The sequence below is a fragment of the Ascaphus truei genome, chromosome 5 (assembly GCF_040206685.1).
Source record: "Ascaphus truei isolate aAscTru1 chromosome 5, aAscTru1.hap1, whole genome shotgun sequence".
NCBI classification, from domain to species: Eukaryota; Metazoa; Chordata; class Amphibia; order Anura; family Ascaphidae; genus Ascaphus; species Ascaphus truei.
Genome location: NC_134487.1, coordinates 12913421 through 12933090, shown reverse-complemented (window position 1 = coordinate 12933090; position 19670 = coordinate 12913421). Strand labels below are relative to the sequence as shown.

Below are 19670 nucleotides of genomic sequence, written 5' to 3'. Positions count from 1 at the left end.
GTGTGACCTTTAAAAATTGAGCTATGAGTTGTATCAAGGTCCATGAAAGTGCATTGAGAGGCATTACAAAGTCATGGAGGTTTATGCCAACTCTGACTTAGCAGAGATTTATGCCAAGATGCACAACCTCATATATATCATAATGCTGTGTCTAGTGTCTCCTTCCATATCTCCTTCCATAAACCATCCCCAAATTGCTTACTAGGCTAAAGCAGCCCGCAATGACAGAAACTGAATTGGGTCAATCGCCACTTTTGCTTCTATACTGTAATTTGCAGAACTTGAACAAATGTCACTATGGTATGTCTTAACCCTTTGAGTGCTGGAGGGGCCGCAGTCACAGCCTCTCTGGCACATCGCGATCACATGATCGCTCTGTTACTGCTGATGTAAGGCAGGGGGTGCTGAACTCCAGTCCTCAAGCCCCCCAGGATATCCCAGCTTCAGCATAGCTGGCTCAATCAGAGGCTCAGTCGAGGACTGAGCCTCTGATTGAGCCACCTGTGCTGAAGCAGGGACTGATTGAGCCACTTGTGCTGAAGCAGGGATAGCCTGTAAACCTGACCTGTTGTGGGGGCTTGAGGACTGAAGTTGAGCACCTCTGTAAGGGACAGAGTCCTCTTCTGTTCTTTGGCCGGTAAGGACGAGTTCTGCTCTACACATGAGCGCAGAATGCGATCTCAGCTTGAAAATGGAGCAAGTAGATTATAAAGCAGCTACCAGGTCTTGGTGCCCCTGGAGTGCCAGACAAAAGGACCTAGTAGCTACGTCCATCCGTGGGCACCCAGAGTGTCCAATGAAGACCTCACATTCCTTCATATTCAGATTAGCCAAATGAATAATGTTCAGGCACGTGCACAGAAAGAAATGCAAAAGAGAATTTAGCGATTCAAAATAAGGATCAGTTAATGGGATTGATATACTTTAATCATGTTTCGCAGGTTGTGCGTCATTTAGCTGTACACCAATGGCAAAATACGCTCCAAAACCAAGCAGACGTTTGCAAAGAAACAGCAGTGTACAGCTTCAAATGAAGTTGTGAAGCTTTGAGGTATTAATGTTTGTTGTTTTAATGATCCTATCGGGTGATGCCATGCTGCAAAAAAACAGATGCAGAAACGCATGCTAAGAGGAGGTGCATGTCTTCAACATGACACGTTCCAACATTGGGCCAGATGCACACAGCTCCGGCAGCCTATTTAACACAACGTTATTCCGAACACCTATGCACTAAACAGAATAACGTTACGATAACCTCAAGTTAACCACAAATAACGTATCAATACAGTTCTATAGACAGGGTAACTTATATACAAGTACAAGGAGAAGACTAAAATGCGCGCAGTCCCAATAAAGTCCCTTGATATTCAAAGTAGGTAGTATCCCTCTGCTGCTTCCACTCTCCCGTGATCAGCGGGGTTAAACCGGGACATATATGAAAAAGGAAGCGCAAAAAGGGAAAAACACACAGTCAGTGTGTCAGTCATGAAAACGGTGTATGTTTGCTTTTCTTATGGGCAATCTGATTGGTCCGTTGGTCTGTCACTCAGCCTCTGGCCAATCAGATTGGTCCGTGGCCCGCCCCCGCACGCCTCAAATCGGCCTGCGTGGCTCTATGACGTCACCCAACTTCCACTCTCCTGTTCTCCTCACCCGCAGCTCACCTTCCCCACTCTGCGCGCCTTCCCCTCTCCCGGTGGGCGTCACTCTCCCCCGTCAACCGGACAGGCCCCGCCCCTTCCCTGCTGCAAGATTCCCGGCGGCTCGCACTCACAGGTGGAGAGAGGGGCGCGTGCGCAGCGCTCCCCGGACAGGAGAAGGGAGAGCAGAGAAGGAATAGGTGCGCGACATTCGGACTGGACAATCGGAGGAGCGCGGGAGGGAGGAGTGGTGCTGTGAGTCCTGTCAGAGGGGAGGGGGCTTTCGGGTCCGTACCTTCTCAAGAATAGAGGGGAGGGGACTTTGTGGTCCTGTAACAGGGGAGGGGGCTTGTGTGTGTGTGTGTGTGTGTGTGTGTGTGGACAGTGTGTGTGTGTGTGTGTGTGTGGACAGTGTGTGTGTGTGTGGGGACAGTGTGTGTGTGTGTGTGTGAGGGGACAGTGTCGTGTGTGTACAGTGTGTGTGTGTACAGTGTGTGTGGACAGTGTGTGTGGACAGTGTGTGTGGACAGTGTGTGTGTGTGTGGGGGGGGGGGCGACAGTGTGTGTGTGTGTGTGTGTGTGTGGACAGTGTGTGTGTGTGGGGGGGGGGACTGTGTGTGTGTGTGTGGGGGGCACTGTGTGTGTGTGGGGGAAGGGGACACTGTGGGGGGGGGAGAGACACTGGGTGCGTGTGGGAGACACTGGGTGCGTGGTGGGTACCCTGTGTGTGTGGAACACTGTAGGGGGGGGAACGCACAAACAGAGAGGGGGGAGCGGAGAAACAAACGGGGAGTTGAGAGAGAGGAGGGAGCGGGAAATTTTACTCCCGGGCAACGCCGGCTCTCTCAGCTAGTGTGTGTATATATATAGTATATATTACAGTATATATATATATATATATATATATATATATATATATATATATATATATATATATATATATATATACTGAGTTAAGTTATGGTGAGTAAAAAAAGTGACAAAAACCCTCCACAGGAAAGCAAATATGCAAATATAGCTGTATGCTCATCTGCATGTCTTAGGCAGGTCTGCAACCCCACCTTTCCCCATTATCACCCAGCATACAGCACTTCCACTGCAGCAAGGGATTCTGGGAAATGACATGCAAATGAGCACACAGTGTCACTTTTTGCCTCAATAACCATTTTTAACATGGTTCCCTATAGGCTTAAGCTTGCTGCATGGTCACAGCTTCGAGCACAGCCAGGGTTAAGGTGCATACCCAGAAAACCACCCACAGACAGCTGTTTCAACCTTGATGGGTCTCATCAGTGTGGGGTTGATTTTACTGGGAATGCAAGAGAGGCTTATGGGATAGGCCAAACCATAATACTGAGTTAAGTTATGGTGAGTAAAAAAAGTGACAAAAACCCTCCACAGGAAAGCAAATATGCAAATATAGCTGTATGCTCATCTGCATGTCTTAGGCAGGTCTGCAACCCCACCTTTCCCCATTATCCCCCAAGCATACAGCACTTCCCCTGCAGCAAGGGATTCTGGGAAATGACATGCAAATGAGCACACAGTGTCACTTTTTGCCTCAATAACCATTTTTAACATGGTTCCCTATAGGCCTTAATGGGTCTCATCAGTGTGGGGTTGGTTATACTGCCTAACCCTTAACTAAGTGTATTATATATATATATATATATATATATATATATATATATATATATATATATATATATATATCTATATCTCATAGAAAAAGAACAAAAAGCACTCCGTAATAATAGTCACTGGTGTGCGTGCAGATCCTATAATGAAGAATAAGCAATACGATACCGTTTGGAAACGAAATCAGCAGGCAGACTCCAGAATTGAACAAAGTGTATTGAAAAAATAAACACAAAACCAATGTTTCGGTCCACAAATGGGACCTTTGTCAAGGTGGTGCAGTTACAGGACAGAAGTGAACACACATATATATATATATATACCCCTAGAATACTCACAAATAACAGGTGCTGCAAATCAAGTTGATTGCACAGTGTGATGTCAGATGCAGTGCTGACCTTGGGTAACCTCAATGTGAGCACTCAGTACAAGGTGTACTTAGTAGATCAATAGGAAATATAGTGGAAGCCACTGCAGGGGGATTAAAGTTCACACAGTGGCTCCCAAACCAAAAGTGGTGTGTGTAGGCTCCACATGTATGTGTGTGGCAGAAGCCATAGAGCTGAATTGTGGTCCCCATTCACATTGCTGCAGTGTCACTTATGTGGCAAACAGAAAAAAGCCCCAACCACAAATTGCATATGAGGCCATGGTCAGACATGCACTGTCATACACAAATCAATATTCCAACGTGCTAAGTGCAAAAATATAAATGTTAAAATGACGATGTGGAAGGCTGTTCGTCACTCGTGGACCTAGTATCAAATCTGTGTCTGTTTCCGTGGACAAGGCACGTGGCCAATATAAACTGCTCTGGCATAAAGTTGTGGTTGAAGCGTCACAAGACCATTGCAATGGATGCATAATATGTAGCCTGGGTATGGCATCTAATGACATTACTGATAAATGGGGCATTAACCACCTAAAAGGCAAAACATGATAATCGTTAATGCAAAACCTGCTCAATGTCCAAGAGCCTTAGTGTACAGTCCATAGTCAAATCCTTATCCGAAACGGGTATGTCCTGGTGGTTTGCCCATGGAAAATCCCTATGTGCAGAATAGGCGCCCTGTAGGTGAAAAACCTAGTAAACAGTGAAATAATGCCTACTATAATAAGCAAAGTTAAACATTGCAGCAGGGAAACCAGCGATGTGTGAATCCTCAGTCAGCACAGCCATACTCCTCTGGGGATGTAAAATCACCTATTACAAGCAGCTACTGTATGGCATAGAAAAGCAACGGAGCATATACAGGAAACACATAGTGGGTAAATCCCTATGTGCAGAATAGGCGCACTGTTGGTGAAAAACCTAGTAAACAGAGTGCAATCATGCCTATTATGATAAGCAAAGTTAAACACCTATTCTGCATACAGGGATTTACCCACTATGTGTTTCCTGTATATGCTCTGTTGCTTTTCTATGCCATAGCTGCTTGTAATAGGTGATTTTACATCCCCAGAGGAGTATGGCTGTGCTGACTGAGGATTCACACATCGCTGGTTTCCCTGCTGCAATGTTTAACTTTGCTTATTATAGTAGGCATTATTTCACTGTTTACTAGGTTTTTCACCAACAGGGCGCCTATTCTGCACATAGGGATTTTCCATGGGCAAACCACCAGGACATACCCGTTTCGGATAAGGATTGGACTATGGACTGTACACTAAGGCTCTTGGACATTGAGCAGGTTTTGCATTAACGATTATCATGTTTTGCCTTTTAGGTGGTTAATGCCCCATTTATCAGTAATGTCATTAGAAGCCATACCCAGGCTACATATTATGCATCCATTGCAATGGTCTTGTGATGCTTCTGCCACAACTTTATGCCAGGGCAGTTTATATTGGCCACGTGCCGGGTCCACGGAAACAGCCACATATTTGATACTAGGTCCACGAGTGACCAACAGCCTTCCACATCGTCATTTTAACATTTATATTTTTGCACTTAGCACGTTGGAATATTGATTTGTGTATGACAGTGCATGTCTGACCATGGCCTCATATGCAATTTGTGGTTGGGGCTTTTTTTCTGTTTGCCACATAAGTGACACTGCAGCAATGTGAATGGGGACCACAATTCAGCTCTATGGCTTCTGCCACACACATACATGTGGAGCCTACACACACCACTTTTGGTTTGGGAGCCACTGTGTGAACTTTAATCCCCCTGCAGTGGCTTCCACTATATTTCCTATTGATCTACTAAGTACACCTTGTACTGAGTGCTCACATTGAGGTTACCCAAGGTGTCACGGATTCCCTCCAACACAGTGACTAAAACGGCTTTCCATCCGGAGTTGCAGTCGAGGTCCCACTCTACATGCTGGCGATTGAGTATTATCTCATACATGTGTTTTATTACTCTCCGTTTGAGAGTGAAAAGATCATATTTTACCAGTCCCATATATAAATTTGTTAACCTTACTACACTATGAGTGCGCCTGTTTTTTTGTTTTTTTCTCCTTTAGAGATCTCAGATAAAAAGTGGCACTGTGTGCTCATTCGCATGTCATTTCCCAGAATCCCTTGCTGCAGTGGAAGTGCTGTTTGCTGGGCGATAATGGTGAAAGACAGGGTTGCAGACCTGTCTAAGACATGTAAATGAATATACAGGAACATTTACAGTTGCTATATATAGATAGATAGAGATAGATAGAGATATATATTGGGGTTTGAGCTTGCTGGGAATGTGTTAATTCTGGAGATACTTACCTCCGTAGGGGTTGGCTGTATCTCTGCACGGTTTAAAGCCTCCGCATCACATGGGCCAATAGGAAGACACAAGGAACAACGTTACGATTTCCTATTGGAAACCGCCCAGCCGGGGCTCTTACCAGCAGCACATACGGAGGGAGTATCTCGGGAAGCGGGGCTCTGCTTTAAATCTATTCAAAAATAATACATTAGCCCGCAGTGCCTCTTCAATGCGTCGCTGCGCTATTAACGTACCCGCTAATGCATCTATCGCTACGATACAACTTATGGTGACACTATTTTTGCACATCATTAGCTACCCTTTAAACTCGGTGAAAATAAAGTCTCTAGGTAACGTTACGTTATTTGCCCTGATTAACGGAGCTTTGTGCATCTGGACCATAATGCGCAAGAAGCTCTTTAGCATATTGGCATGTGAGGCGTGTGATATAACATGTTAGAAATAAGGTACAATTGTGAAGGAATATGAAAAGATAATAAGGTGAGGGGGTGAAAATTACAGTGGTAACGTTTCGATCAAATTGCAAATATATTTGCGTTTTTTTGGTGTGTTCTTTGTCATGTTAAGTGATTAATTAGATTACTATCCAGTACGGAATGGGTTATTTGAATTATTAATGAGATCACCTGCTAACTATCTGATTTGCTTTAAGCTTTCCTGCAGTGTGGTGGAAATGACTGCCATTTTAACCTGTGCCCTGGCATAAACATTCCTTACCATCTCTGCTCCTGCTGGGAAAGCTGTTAATTCCTTTAGTAATGTGATATCTCCAGTCCTAGATAATTACCAATTAGTAAGTGTTGCTTATGCAGTTTTGTCCTGCATAGACCAAAGAGCCCGACTTTCTGCAACCTTCTGTGCTACAGGTTGCTACGGCAAGACAACACTGCCTGCTTTATATTTGTGGGGTTCTCTCATAAATCGTAGTGAATGCATAATAAGCTGGGCAGAATAAAGATATGGTGCATTGCCCTGCAACTGGCCTCAGCGAATCTCCGCTTTTGTGGGCAGCTGGTCAGTAGCAGTTGAGATTGTTTCTCAGTACGGTTTCTGTGTTAGGATGACTCAAAGTACTGTAAAGAGAAATGGAAAACAGTGATATTTCTGAACAGTAATGCAGTGGGGCATCTAACCCCTTTATTGCCGAATGAGCCTGCATTGATTCACAGTGGGGTTGCAGCACCTACAGCAAATAAAAATACCACGTTGTGAGCACATTCACATGTCTGGGTCCACAAACCTGCCTTTCCCTGTTATCTCTCTGCATATAATGCTTCCACCACAGCTAGGTATTCTGGGTAATGACATGCCAATGAGCACTCCCAATGTGTCATGTTTTACCTATTATCCATTCTAACATGGATCTCTATGGAGAAAGGCAGGGCTGTGGCATGAGACCTGCGTCTGGGACATCCAGATGTGACTATAAGTGCGTACAGGTTTTTGTCACGTTTTTACTTGGGTAAATTACTTTGTGTACCTGGTTTGTAGCTTCTAAGAAAGAATTTGATGAATGGGGGTTTCCTCCGTATTTGGCTTTTAGCCTAACAATATAGGTTGGGAAACCGTTGGATGAGTGAGCTACTTTTACAGCCTACATTATCCCACCACCAAATGAACTGCAGGGAGTCGAGCGGTTAAAATGAGAGAGGGGAGGGGGGGATATCTCCAAAGTTTAGTTTCTCCTGTAAAAGTTTTTTTTTTCTATTACAAGTCCAATATTTGAAATGCCTGGCGCGTGCATAGCCTCGAAAGCTTTAATTTTTCATAACTCAAGGATGTCATAAATGGAATATAAATAGTCGGCATGAAGATTAAATTTTAATAGATATGAATGGGCCTTTATCAAATATGTATGAGTTGTTTTGTTTCTTATTTTGTTTAGGGGATTTTTGTAACACTGCTCTGGCAGCTTCACTTCTCATTCCTTTGTTCTTTATATTGATATGTTTTAGAAGTATATTTGTATAATGGGGGCTCAAGTCCCCAAAGTCACAGTGCATCCAAAATATGGAGGGTAGAGATCAATTAAATTAGATGGATTCCCGTGTGAACGGTGTCATTGTACCAATGAAACAAACAGCATGTCTGTGTGAGTCAATATGCAGCTCAAAAGTGGGTGGAGAAATAATCCTTAACCTGTGTAATAAGTGGAAAGAGCAGGGCTGGAAATGTAAACAACCCTCTCTCAACCACAAACACAGGGCTGACACCCTAGAGCACAATAACCCAGCCAGGGTACTAAAGCTGCAGATCAGGCTCCCGTTTATTTTATTTTTTTATTTTTTTTATTTTTTTTAACTTCAATAATTTCATGTGGCCAATCTCTACTTACCTAAAAAAAACTGCATAGCTGCCGGTCAATTCGTTCTCCGTCTATTGATCGGCAAAGTTTGGCGACATCTTTAAATATGGGGAATGTAAATCGTTGCTATAGGAACAAGCATGCTTGTTAAAATAGAATATAAGAAAATTGGTCTTTCAAAGTTGTTTTTTTTAAAACAGAAAATGCTAAAAGTATTTTTTCTTACTACAGAACTGTTTTATTAAAAAAAACACACATGCAGGATATTGCCTGAACTGCAGCTTTAAAGCATAAGATAAATAACTCGCATTAGGAAACTGTAGATGGTAACACTGTCAGCGTGCCTCACGTCGTAGAGTAGAAGTATATGCAGCTATCCAGGAAGGAAGAAAAATGGAGCACATAGTAAAAACAGGTTAAAAAAAAACCCTCTAACGCGTTTCACGCTGCACCAGCGCTTTATCAAAGAGATAAAGCGCTGGTGCAGCGTAAAACGCGTTAGAGGGGTTTTTTTTAACCTGTTTTTACTATGTGTTACCTTATTCAATAAATTCTTTTAAATCTTCGCATTGGACTGCCGCCCCCACTTCTTCATCTTCGGATTGGATCCTGGCTGTGCTTTGTTTTTCTTCCTTCCTTGATAGCTGCATATGTTTAAGAAGTAGATAGCTTGGACTGCACTGTGGGTTTCATGTTCGGAACAATGGCAAGATACTTTTGAACCCCTTTCATATAAACCAGCAATCGCTGCTACTCAAAATAAAAAGATGTTTAGTACCATTTCACTGCTCTTTTGAACACTGTTTTCTGTTAGTTTATAACGTTTACCTACTCCCGAGCCCTGATAAACAGAACCACAAGGATATATCACACTGGCCACCAGGACTTGCCTTTGAAATAATATTATCCTAAAGGAAATATATGAATAAGCCCTTTATTCTTTATGGGTGTTTAGGAAGGAAAATAATAGGAGTTACGAATGGGACTCAGTGAAGCATCGTTGGGTCTGAAACAGTTTGGGACGAGCTTTCCATAGAGGTGGCTCAGTGATTTGTCTTCCACCCCCTGACTGCGGTAAAGCAGTTGAAACCAGCGTGGTGATGTAGCCTGGTATCCCCGGATGCAAAAGAAAGTAAGGGGGGGGGGAAAGGGTGAAAACTAAACCCAGGATATTGTCTCCGTGTCAAAACGGTGCCTTCAAATAATAATAATAAAAAAATGCCTATTGATCCTGCAACTGTTGTGTTCATCTTTATTGATCAGGCAGGGGAAAGATAAATCGCAGCCTAAATAAGATTATAGTGGATGCTTGCTTTGAGGGGACAGTGGCTTGATAAAGGGCCATTCATCATCTTAAATGGAGACCTGTCCATTCGTGCTCAGCAGTCTGTCTGCGACTTCACCACATGCCTATTGATCTGATACAGTACAGAGCCAATGTGCTGAATATTAACGCCGTCAGTGCCATAGTGTGTTTAAAGCCTATTGCAGAGAAGTATGTTGCAGCTCCAATTGACTAGAAGGCACTATATTGATTTCCTTTTCAGTGGCGATTTGTTTCTGTGTGATTGCAGCCTTTAATGAATGTAGATCTCCAGAATAACAGGTAGCTGTGGCTATAGTCGTGGAGACGTGCAGAGGCGCCTGGCCTTTCCTGCAGCCCCTGCTCAGGTTTGTGAGTAAAAATGGGAGTGGTTGATATGTACCCCTCAGTAACCATTTGCATGTAACATTCTATTGATCTAGTTCCAACAATATACACACTGCTTTACAAAACAGGCATCACAATGCAGGGAAATATAATGTGCATAAAAGCATATGATGGCCAAAAGAAACTCTGCCCCGGAGAGCTTACAATCAAAGAGGTGTGTTGGGAGACTTGGACACTGGGGGAGGAGTAAGTGCAGTTGATGGTAGCGCCCACAGTGTTGACCTTTGTGGCTACGTGGAGAAGTGAGCCCCGAATCCAGGCTAGAGAGAGGCTTCATTAAGATGCTGTGCTTTTAGATTTGTCTTCACGGGGTGGAGAGAAGGTGCTGTGCATATGCCGAGTTCCTCAGGTAGGGATTAGCAAGGATAAAAGTTTGTACCGAGAGAGCAGTCGCGGTGAGAGGGATAGAAAATGGCGATGAGCAGAGCACAGGAGAAGAGCATGGATATAGAGAGGATTCACATCTCGCATGTAGGGAGGGACTGAGGGTGTGGAGCGGGGTGGGCAACACCAATCCTCAAGGGCCACCAACAGGTCAGATTTTCAGGACATCAAAAACTGAGCCACCTGTGCTGAAACAGGGATATCCTTAAAACATGACCTGTTGGTGGCCTTTGACAACTGGAGTTGCCCAGTCGTGGTCAGAGCTTTTTTTAAGTTAGTATTGTTCATGCTGAAAGTTCACTTAAACCCAAGAGAGACCTTAGAGTAGCCCATGCAGTCATTAATGCTGCCAATAAGTGAGATTTAATTCAGGCCTAAGAGGTCATTAATTCTGCAGATGATTGTGTGTGTGAGATCATCAGTGCTGTAAATAAATTAATCTTCATTAAAGGTCCAAGGTTGTTAATGATGCAGATCAGAGAGATTCCATTTAAGTCTATGGGATTGATTAATGTGACTGGAACGGCCCACTGTAGTGGCCCACAAAAGCACTTGCAGTCAATATTATTTTATTTTATATTTTTGTGCAAAAGGGCAGTCAAAAAAAGTAATTTTAAAACACATTTTCAGTGTAATTTGAATCCTCGGCCAGATATTTATCCTTACAGTAAAACCCTATTTGTTTCCTGTGAATATTTATTTTCCCTTATTGTTATTTCATTGTCTAATTCTGGCATCATACGTAGTTTACACAAAAAAAGAAAAAGAAAGATTGTTGATCTAACAAATCAGTTATGTATGTATAACAGTTTGTAAACACACAAGATATTGGGTGACGATGTGAAAAACATTCCCAAACTTTTAGTTATGCAGTCATTAAATGCTCTAAATATTATTTCAAAATACGAATACTGGTCTTTTTTTAAAAACCTTTTAAATATGCTAGTGTGTTTGGGAGCAGTGCAAATATCTGTTTTATTCGCATAATTTTGCACACTTTTTTTTTTTTAAAGTATGCTTTTTAAAATATGTTCAGAGGTCACGGAAAGGCCTGCGACTTGCCAAAACGAGGTGAAAATGCCAATCTGCACTAATCGAAATTAACACAAATTGTCAGACAGGTTTTTCTGGCTAATTTAAATTCATAACGAGTTATCGCCAATGCGCGAGCGAATATTTGAGAATGTTGAAGAAGAAAAAAAGTGTCTGCTAGTTGCAAAATTTGGTCCGTGTGCGCCAAGAGATGCGGCACCCAGGGGGGGGCTTATGATGTACACGTATGTCGTTGCCATCTGCTCAGTTTAAGGGGCTGTTTCGACGAGCGGTCACGTGACGTGGAAGGAAGTCCCTGGTCACAGAGGTGGCGCGACACTCCGGCGCTGTACGAGTTCAGATTTGTTCCTATCCCAACGTAATTTCTAAGACTGCAACTTTTTACTTCAACTCAGGAACTTGAAAGAAAACGTTTGTGTTTGTAACGCCATGATTTCTTGAGCACGGGACTCTGCACTTGCCCCCTGCTTATGATTAGAAGCTCAGGAAATCCTGAAGCAGAACGAAAGTGAGATTTAGGAGAGCAAAACTCGACTCGAAATCTAATGGCAGTAAGGTAGTTTGGTGACTCACCTCAGATCTAATATAGCTTATTGCAAAGTTTATCACTTTGTGTCGTTGCGGCCAGTAGAAACGCCTCAGGTGGAAGGATGTCATGGTTACATTTCCTTCCCTTCAAGGAATGCACTGATTTGTACATTGAAAAAAAGAATAGTTACATGTAAGAGAAGCTTTAAAGCAGAAGTCCAAGCTGCCGGTTTTAATCAGCGAAGATTTAATTTGGGGGTTCATTAAATGGCAGTCAGTGCAGCAGAAGAGGATCAAAGATGCAAAGTTCTGTGGGGAAGATAATGTGACTAGGCAGTCACTAGGTACAATTGGTGCACTGCTAGAGAGGGGGCAGGGCTCAAAAAGGGGTGTGCCAGAGCCTGTTTCAGAAGAGGAAGGGGGTGTGACTTTGTAAATGGTTGCTATAGAAACAAAAAAATGCTTGTTACATTATAATACATTACAAATGTCACTCAGAATTGTTGTTTTTTACATTCTACAAATATTTTCTCAAAGTACAGAGAGCACCTGACAAACCTGCTATAGGAACATGACCCAGTACACTGGTTGTCACGGATTGAGTCTTGTGTGTGCATAGATACAATTATTTGCCTAGGAAAATGTGTATTGGATTGTGAGGAACACTGGTGGCATTTTTTTCTAAGGCCCATTGTGTTTCACAGCAGGGAGAGAGAAGATTGATTAACAATGATTTCACACACAGCAATTTGCATACAGACACATACATGTATAATTAGTGGGAATCCCTGGTAAGAACCTAATAGGTGCTGAGTATCAATAATTATGACAGACCGTAGCAAAAGAAAAACATATGTCCTGCCATTTAAATAATCCATATCATTATCTATAATCAAAGTTACAGTAATACTACAAATGTATTTAATTCTTCATTAAATTGTTGAAATTAGATTCCGATGCCAACCAATTATGCAAGTACAGACCTTTTTACTCCCCTAAGAATTCTGTTAGCTTGGTTTGTATATACAATTACAACACATTCCTGCCCAAGGCGCAGGAATATAAAAGGACCTCAACAAGGGGCTGCTACTGGTTCTCAAAAGGTTCGACCACGTCAAAGACTGCTGTTAGCAGGAAGTTATTGTGTGCAGATGCACGGAGGAATCGGGGTGAATTTAGGATTATATGGGAATTATTCCTTGTAGGTGGAAGTCAGTCACTAAAGCAAATTTGCAACAATTGATCTTCCAAACCTGCCATATCACAAAGGTACATTTCCCCACATTCTTTTTGCATGCTCTGCTCTCTCTTACCAATTTGCTGGTTGTCTCTTCAAGAAAAACTGTGTTTCAATTCAGGGATAGTCAATAATGAACTTTTAATGACTATCATTAACTGGCCCATCCAGCACAAAGGGGGTTGAACATGATTAGGTGGGGTATAAGCATTTTTACAGATAAGGTTGGCCCAGGTTAATAAAAGCTTCCATTTAAACCATACTGATAAGATGAGCTTTTTGTGCCTCAGGAGTTTTGTTACCAGTTGCTAATCCCTATTTTGTTTTGTCTTTTTGCAGAGTGCTCAGTTTTATAAAGTCACCACAGAGCAATACCAGAAGGCTGCCAGCGACGTGCAGGCCAGATTCAAGTAAGACCATTCACTGGCACTGAAAAAATGATTGAACGGAAAGCAATATAATCGTTGTTGTTGCAACAAGCCACCACCAAGGGAAACAGAACTCTGATCTGGGGGTTTCCTTCTTTAAATGGTGACTGGCATAGAGGTGGCATTTACGCTAGCTCTCCAAAGTCGTGCCCCACAATGCCTTGCATAGCAATACGCAACGCATTGTCAAGCGTAACTTTCGAGAGCAGAATGGTGTGTGTGTGTGTATATATGTTAACACACACAACCCCAGTAAGCTCTTAATGGGAACCCCTGAGCCCCCACAGAATATATATTTGTATATGAGTGTCAAAAAGGAGAGCAGTAGAGCGGGGCACATACATATATATATAGAAACAACACAGAAGCCCAATGCTACATCCCAATGACAAAAATACACAGTAAAATACTTATAGACTCTCGAAGTAGGGTAATTTAGTTTAACCCTTTGGCCAAAGCATTGTACTGTAAGCTTGCGAGCCGCGACAAGGCAGACCCCGTTCGCAAGTCCTAACACTACCAGATACAATACTAATATATATATATCTATATTAGGATTAAAATTCTCATTAACTCTATTAGGTGGGAGAAAGACCAACAATGGATCTGTATCCAGCAAAATGAAAGGACCTGCTCACTTGGGAAGTGGGGAGGGGCGGGCTTTAAACCTGGGAAGGAGGAGCCACTAACCTCCAGCAGCTGAGATATGTATGTATGTATGTATATATATATGTATAAATATGTATATATATATGTATAAATATGTATATATATATGTATGTATATGTATATCAATGCATTATCATTTCTTAAACTACGCATTATGCGTTTTATGGCTGAGTGCTTTCAGCATTTATATACTGACTTTTTTGTTTGTGCAAATTATTAAGCTTTGATGCATTGTTTCACTTTCTATGTATGCTGTTGCATTAACCATACGTATTTGGTGTATTGCAATGTGTCGGATACCTCAGGTCCCTTGCAGTCTAGATCCACCTGTGGCAATGTTTGCTGAGAGTGTGACACAGCATTTATTCTAATTTATTACCAGTTTCTCTATTTGACAGTGTCTGCATTATGTATTTTTGTTGGTTTTGAAGGTGTCGCTTCCTGACAGGATGCATAGTCATCATTGCATTATCATTTCTTACACTACGCATTATGCGTTATATGGCTGAGTGCTTTCAGCATTTATATACGGACCTAGATTCCAGTCAGCCACGTCATCCACACTTGTGTGTATATATGTTTTTATTCCCTCACAATTTTTTGCACATTTACGGTGAGCACATCAGGTATCTCACATGTTTCGCTTCACTTGCCGTTACAATGTGTATTTTGCGCGTCCCTGCAATAGATAATCTATCCAGGTATCAGCTCCAGATCAGTTTAGTCCATGCGCACCCTCTCCGGTTATCCAAGATATCGCTGGGTCTGGCAGACTTATGTAGTCTCTCAGCAGTAACATGCAATCCCTGAGCCTTTTGCGCATGCCCAAACACATATTAGGTAAACAAATACAGAGTTAATATATTCAAAATGGCAGCTCTTTACCTGCTGATACTGTGGATGCATGACACATAGGCAGGTGAGGCTTATTAACTGTGATTGGTATTGTTGAATTGCACTGGGGTTTGGGGTGTATATATATGTATTGTGCACTGCATTCAATTGCACCACCTTGAGAAAGGTCCCACTGGGGGACCGAAACATCGTTTTTTGTGTTTATCAAATATAGAAAATGTATGATTTACTTACCTGCGTGCTGTCCCTTGATGTCGTGTTGCAACCGGTATCGTATGGTCTGTTATTGCTTTAGGGGATAAGCACCAAAACGTATTTACTGGTAAATGGTGTGCCGCCTGTGCATTTGAATATATATATATATATTTCCCAGAATCCCTTGCTGCAGTGGAAGTGCTGTGTGCTGGTCGATAATGGTGAAAGACAGGGTTGCAGACCTGTCTACGACATGCAAATGAATATACAGGAATATTTACAGTTGCTATATGCTATACTGTGGAGGGTTTTTGTCACTTTTTGTACCCACCATAACCTTAATAAATGTGGTGATTACCTACTCTTTTAATCTCAAATGAGCAAATGCCAGCAACCAACCTCACACTGATGATACTCATCAAGGTTGAAACATGTCTGTGAGTGGGTTAACTGACTTTGCATCTCCCAAGTCCTTGCTTAAAAGCTGTGTTTAAAGCAGCATGCATTGACTAAGGGTTGCTCATGAAATGTGAGCATGAGATAAAAAGTGGCACTGTGTGCTCATTTGCATGTCATTTCCCAGAATCCCTTGCTGCCGTGGAAGTGCTGTTTGCTGGGTGATAATGGTGAAAGACAGGGTTGCAGACCTGTCTAAGACATGCAAATGAATATACAGGAATATTTACAGTTGCTATATATATATATATATATATGCTAAGCAAAAGCCAGAAAACAATATGTATATATTGATCAAACACTAAAATGAAATGCTCTAATGGATGGTATTATCCACAACAATAACTAGTAATGAACACTGGCAAAATGGTAAAGTGCTCAACTAATAGCTAAAACTTAGTGCCACCACAAACTTATTATAAAACAATATAAAATATAGAAAATGAAAAGAAAATGTCCAAATAACATATAGATAAAATCCAATGGTGTGACCTGAATTGTTCAACAGAACTGTGTATCCGTATACTGGCAGCCTTCTTCTTGGGCACAACAACCTCCCTTGACGTAACCTAACAGAAAAAGAGAAGAAAAAGCGCCCGATCCTTGTGTGATAAAGTATATAAAGTGTAATAACATTTGGACAAGACAATTCAAAACTCACAAAAATCTGAGTGTTACAGGCATTGTATGAGTGCAACTCATGCTTCAAAACCGCTATGATCCGCCGCTACTCCGCTGGCAAAGCTCGGTAATGACTTCACTCTCTTCCTTGTTGGTGGTGTTACACTCTGCAGTGTCCTCCGGCAAATCTCCACCCAGTAACACAGGTTCCTTCGGATGTAATTGCCCCAGTATTCAGGAACGGAATGCAGCTTCACTTCTCTAGCATGTTTTGTGATGGCACTCAACTGTTTGCAACAATGACACGTGACTCTACGCGTTTCTTCAGACTAAGCTGAAGAAACGCGTTCCAGAGTATAATCCACTCCCTACCAATAAGACCGGCCGGTCTGTATACAATACTGCTCTTTTAAACAAGCTATAATTAGTGATCCTAAGTGAGCAAGCACATACCAAGGGTACAAAGAGCCTGATGCTGCATGCACATTGGAAAAAATATAGTAAAAAAAAACAATGTCCATAAGTAAAAGGTCAGAAAATGTGTACGCAGCCTTGTAATTGTAAGAAGCAGTCCCAAGATATTAATCCATAAGCAGCACTCTTGTATACGAGACACCACTGCTGGCATAAGTGGTGTACAAAAAGTAGCATGGACACAGGTGTAACGTACTTAGCCTGCCGATGAGTGCAGGAAAACTGGAATGCGTGGGTAGAGCTGCTTGCAGACCGCGAACACCAAGATCACTCGGTTTGTCCGGAACACACAGAACTTCAACTCAGCAGCCGGTCGTCAAAACGGGAAGGTACACAGGGAGTACAAACAGGAGGTCCCCGACGTAGGTTTCGCCCTTGGCTTTGTCTGTATGTATATGTGTGTGTATATATATATATATTTATATATATAGAGAGAGAGAGAAATTTCAGTAGCGCCACTCGTGAAACAAGGTGATTTAGAACAATACAAATATTGTGTATAATATTGATAAAAATTATAATAAAATTAACAATCTAACAATCTAAAAAACTATAAATATATAAAAAAAAGGTGCATGAAATATACATATATACATATACACATATATATACATATACACAGTGGTCGACAAATCACCAAAAAATCTACTCGCTGAACAAAAAAATCTACTCGCCACCTAGTACCACACGTGTGCTGCTTGGGCCAAAAGGAGCTTGCCACGATGTTAAATTCACTCGCCCGGGGCGTGCAAATGTATAGGTTTGTCGAACACTGTATATACACATATATATATATATATATATATATATATATATAAAATCAAAAAATAAATAGATGATACCGTTCTGTGGCTAACGAAATGCTTTTATTTGTGCGAGCTTTCGAGATACACTGATCTCTTCAGATCAGTGTATCTCGAAAGCTCGCACAAATAAAAGCATTTCGTTATCCACAGAACGGTATCGTCTATTTATTTTTTTATTATTGAAGCTCGGCTAACACGGTACTGATATATATATATATATATATATGTAGCCCCGAGGTATATTTTCGATCCCTGGCCCCTCTCCGCGAGTGCCGTGTGGTAGCGGGTGCCGCCGGAGGCTGCGACGGACCCGCCGGCACTTCGCGAGGGTGGGGGCCAGAGCAGGGAGCGGATCGGAACTGTGGTTGCCGGGGACGCGATCGGGCCGTCGCTAGGGCCGCGATCGCGTTGCCACCGGCTCGGCGGCTTGAGAGGAGGGCGCCGCCATTGCGCGTTAGCTCGCGCATGCGCAGTAGGTACAAAGCGCGCGAAAGGATCCCCAGTGCAGGGAGAGAACGCGCGAGAGTAGGACAGAGTAGAGGGAGTTGGTGGCGGCCATTAGGGGTTCGCGCATGCGCAGGGCAAGTGCGCACGCGGCCCCAATGCTTTAGGCAGCCCCTGGGAACTACAACTCCCAGGAGGCTTAGGGAGACAGGCATCAGGTGCCTGAGTGTGGCCAATGGGGCTGCAGGAAGCTCAGCCCGGGAATATAGATACATTTCCCGGGCTTTGCTGCGTCAGTCAGGCAGAGGAGAAGGAAGGAGTAGGAAGGGTGCAGGGAGCGCGTGGCTCCTGCATCAGGTAAGGGTTCTCCCTAGATCCCCAGGCAGGCCCCAATTCCCGGTAAGGGCAGGGGGTAACCGAAGAGGGACGGCCATAGCTAGGGAGGTGACCCTTAGGTGTGGAAGGTGCCGGTTTGGCAGTGCTACAGCGGAGAGGGCTGTGGGCGCTGGCAAAGAGGCACAGTGTGCAAGCAGTGGATTTGCTGCGGGTTCCAGTGAATGGTGTGTATCATTCAGGTGGCTGTGTGTGATTGCAGCTGTCTGTGTGTGTTGTCGCTGCATGTACTGGGCGCAGTGCGTGCAGTGTGTGTGAAGCGTGTGTGGATCCCTGCAGGCTGACAGTGTGAGTGGTGTGTCAGCTGCAGGTGCTTTAGGAGTAGCTAGTTAATAGCTAGTTGTTAGTTACAGATAGGACTGGGTAGCTAGGGGAAGGGGGGGCAGGTTATGGTTCCACAGGCCCTAGGAGTTTTCCCCAAGCCATCCCAGGTTGCGGTTCGTCAGGGACAGGCCCTAGGTTAGGGTACCTGTCCTGTTAGGGTTGCTGTCACTCTAGGAGTAGTTAGTGATAGGAAGGGATAGCGGCAGTTGCTGTTCCCAGGCGGTTGGTGTTGCCGTGATCCGGTTGCAGTTCCCGTGGAGCGGTGGGACCCTCGTTGGGGTCCACCGGCAGAGTACCTGGAAAGGATCAGACGGACGTCTGACCCTTTGAGAAGAGAGTTGCGGTCCCGAGCATCGGAGTGCTCGGAAGGTATCTTCAAGTATTATAAGTGCACCAACTGGGCCCTAGCTTAATTTAGTGACTGCGCAGTCACCCACGACCTTCCGTAGGAGTGCGGGACATTGGGTGTGGGGGATCACAGGACACTGGGTGGGGAACACCAGACATTGGGCTGAGGTGATGCGGATAGAGCATCAGGTTATGCTATGTGATGTTATGTAATGAGTTATATGTGTGTGTTAAGTAAAGTGTTAGTTATTGGTTATCTACGTGTGTTATTGTATTTCTTACTCAGGGCTATCTTTCCTAACGGGGGATCCTGGGTAAGTGGAGGCGCTGCACCAGGTAATGCTAAGGGTTTCCCCAGGCTCCCAGCTAGCGGAGGCTCAGATCTCCTGGAGCCACAGGTGTTATACAGTCACCAGTAGCCCTTTAGAGCAGGTGTGTT

At 43.3% G+C, this 19670-nt stretch overlaps 1 protein-coding gene across 2 annotated transcripts in view; it reads left to right on the top strand.

Moving 5' to 3' along the window:
- CHCHD3 (coiled-coil-helix-coiled-coil-helix domain containing 3) overlaps positions 1-19670 on the top strand; it is a 272832-nt gene that overhangs the window by 189310 nt on the left and 63852 nt on the right. For both annotated transcript variants that reach the window (XM_075599346.1, XM_075599347.1), the window contains one exon: positions 13558-13628. In XM_075599346.1, coding sequence (XP_075455461.1) covers positions 13558-13628 — 71 coding nt within the window. The remainder of the gene's footprint in view (positions 1-13557; positions 13629-19670) is intronic.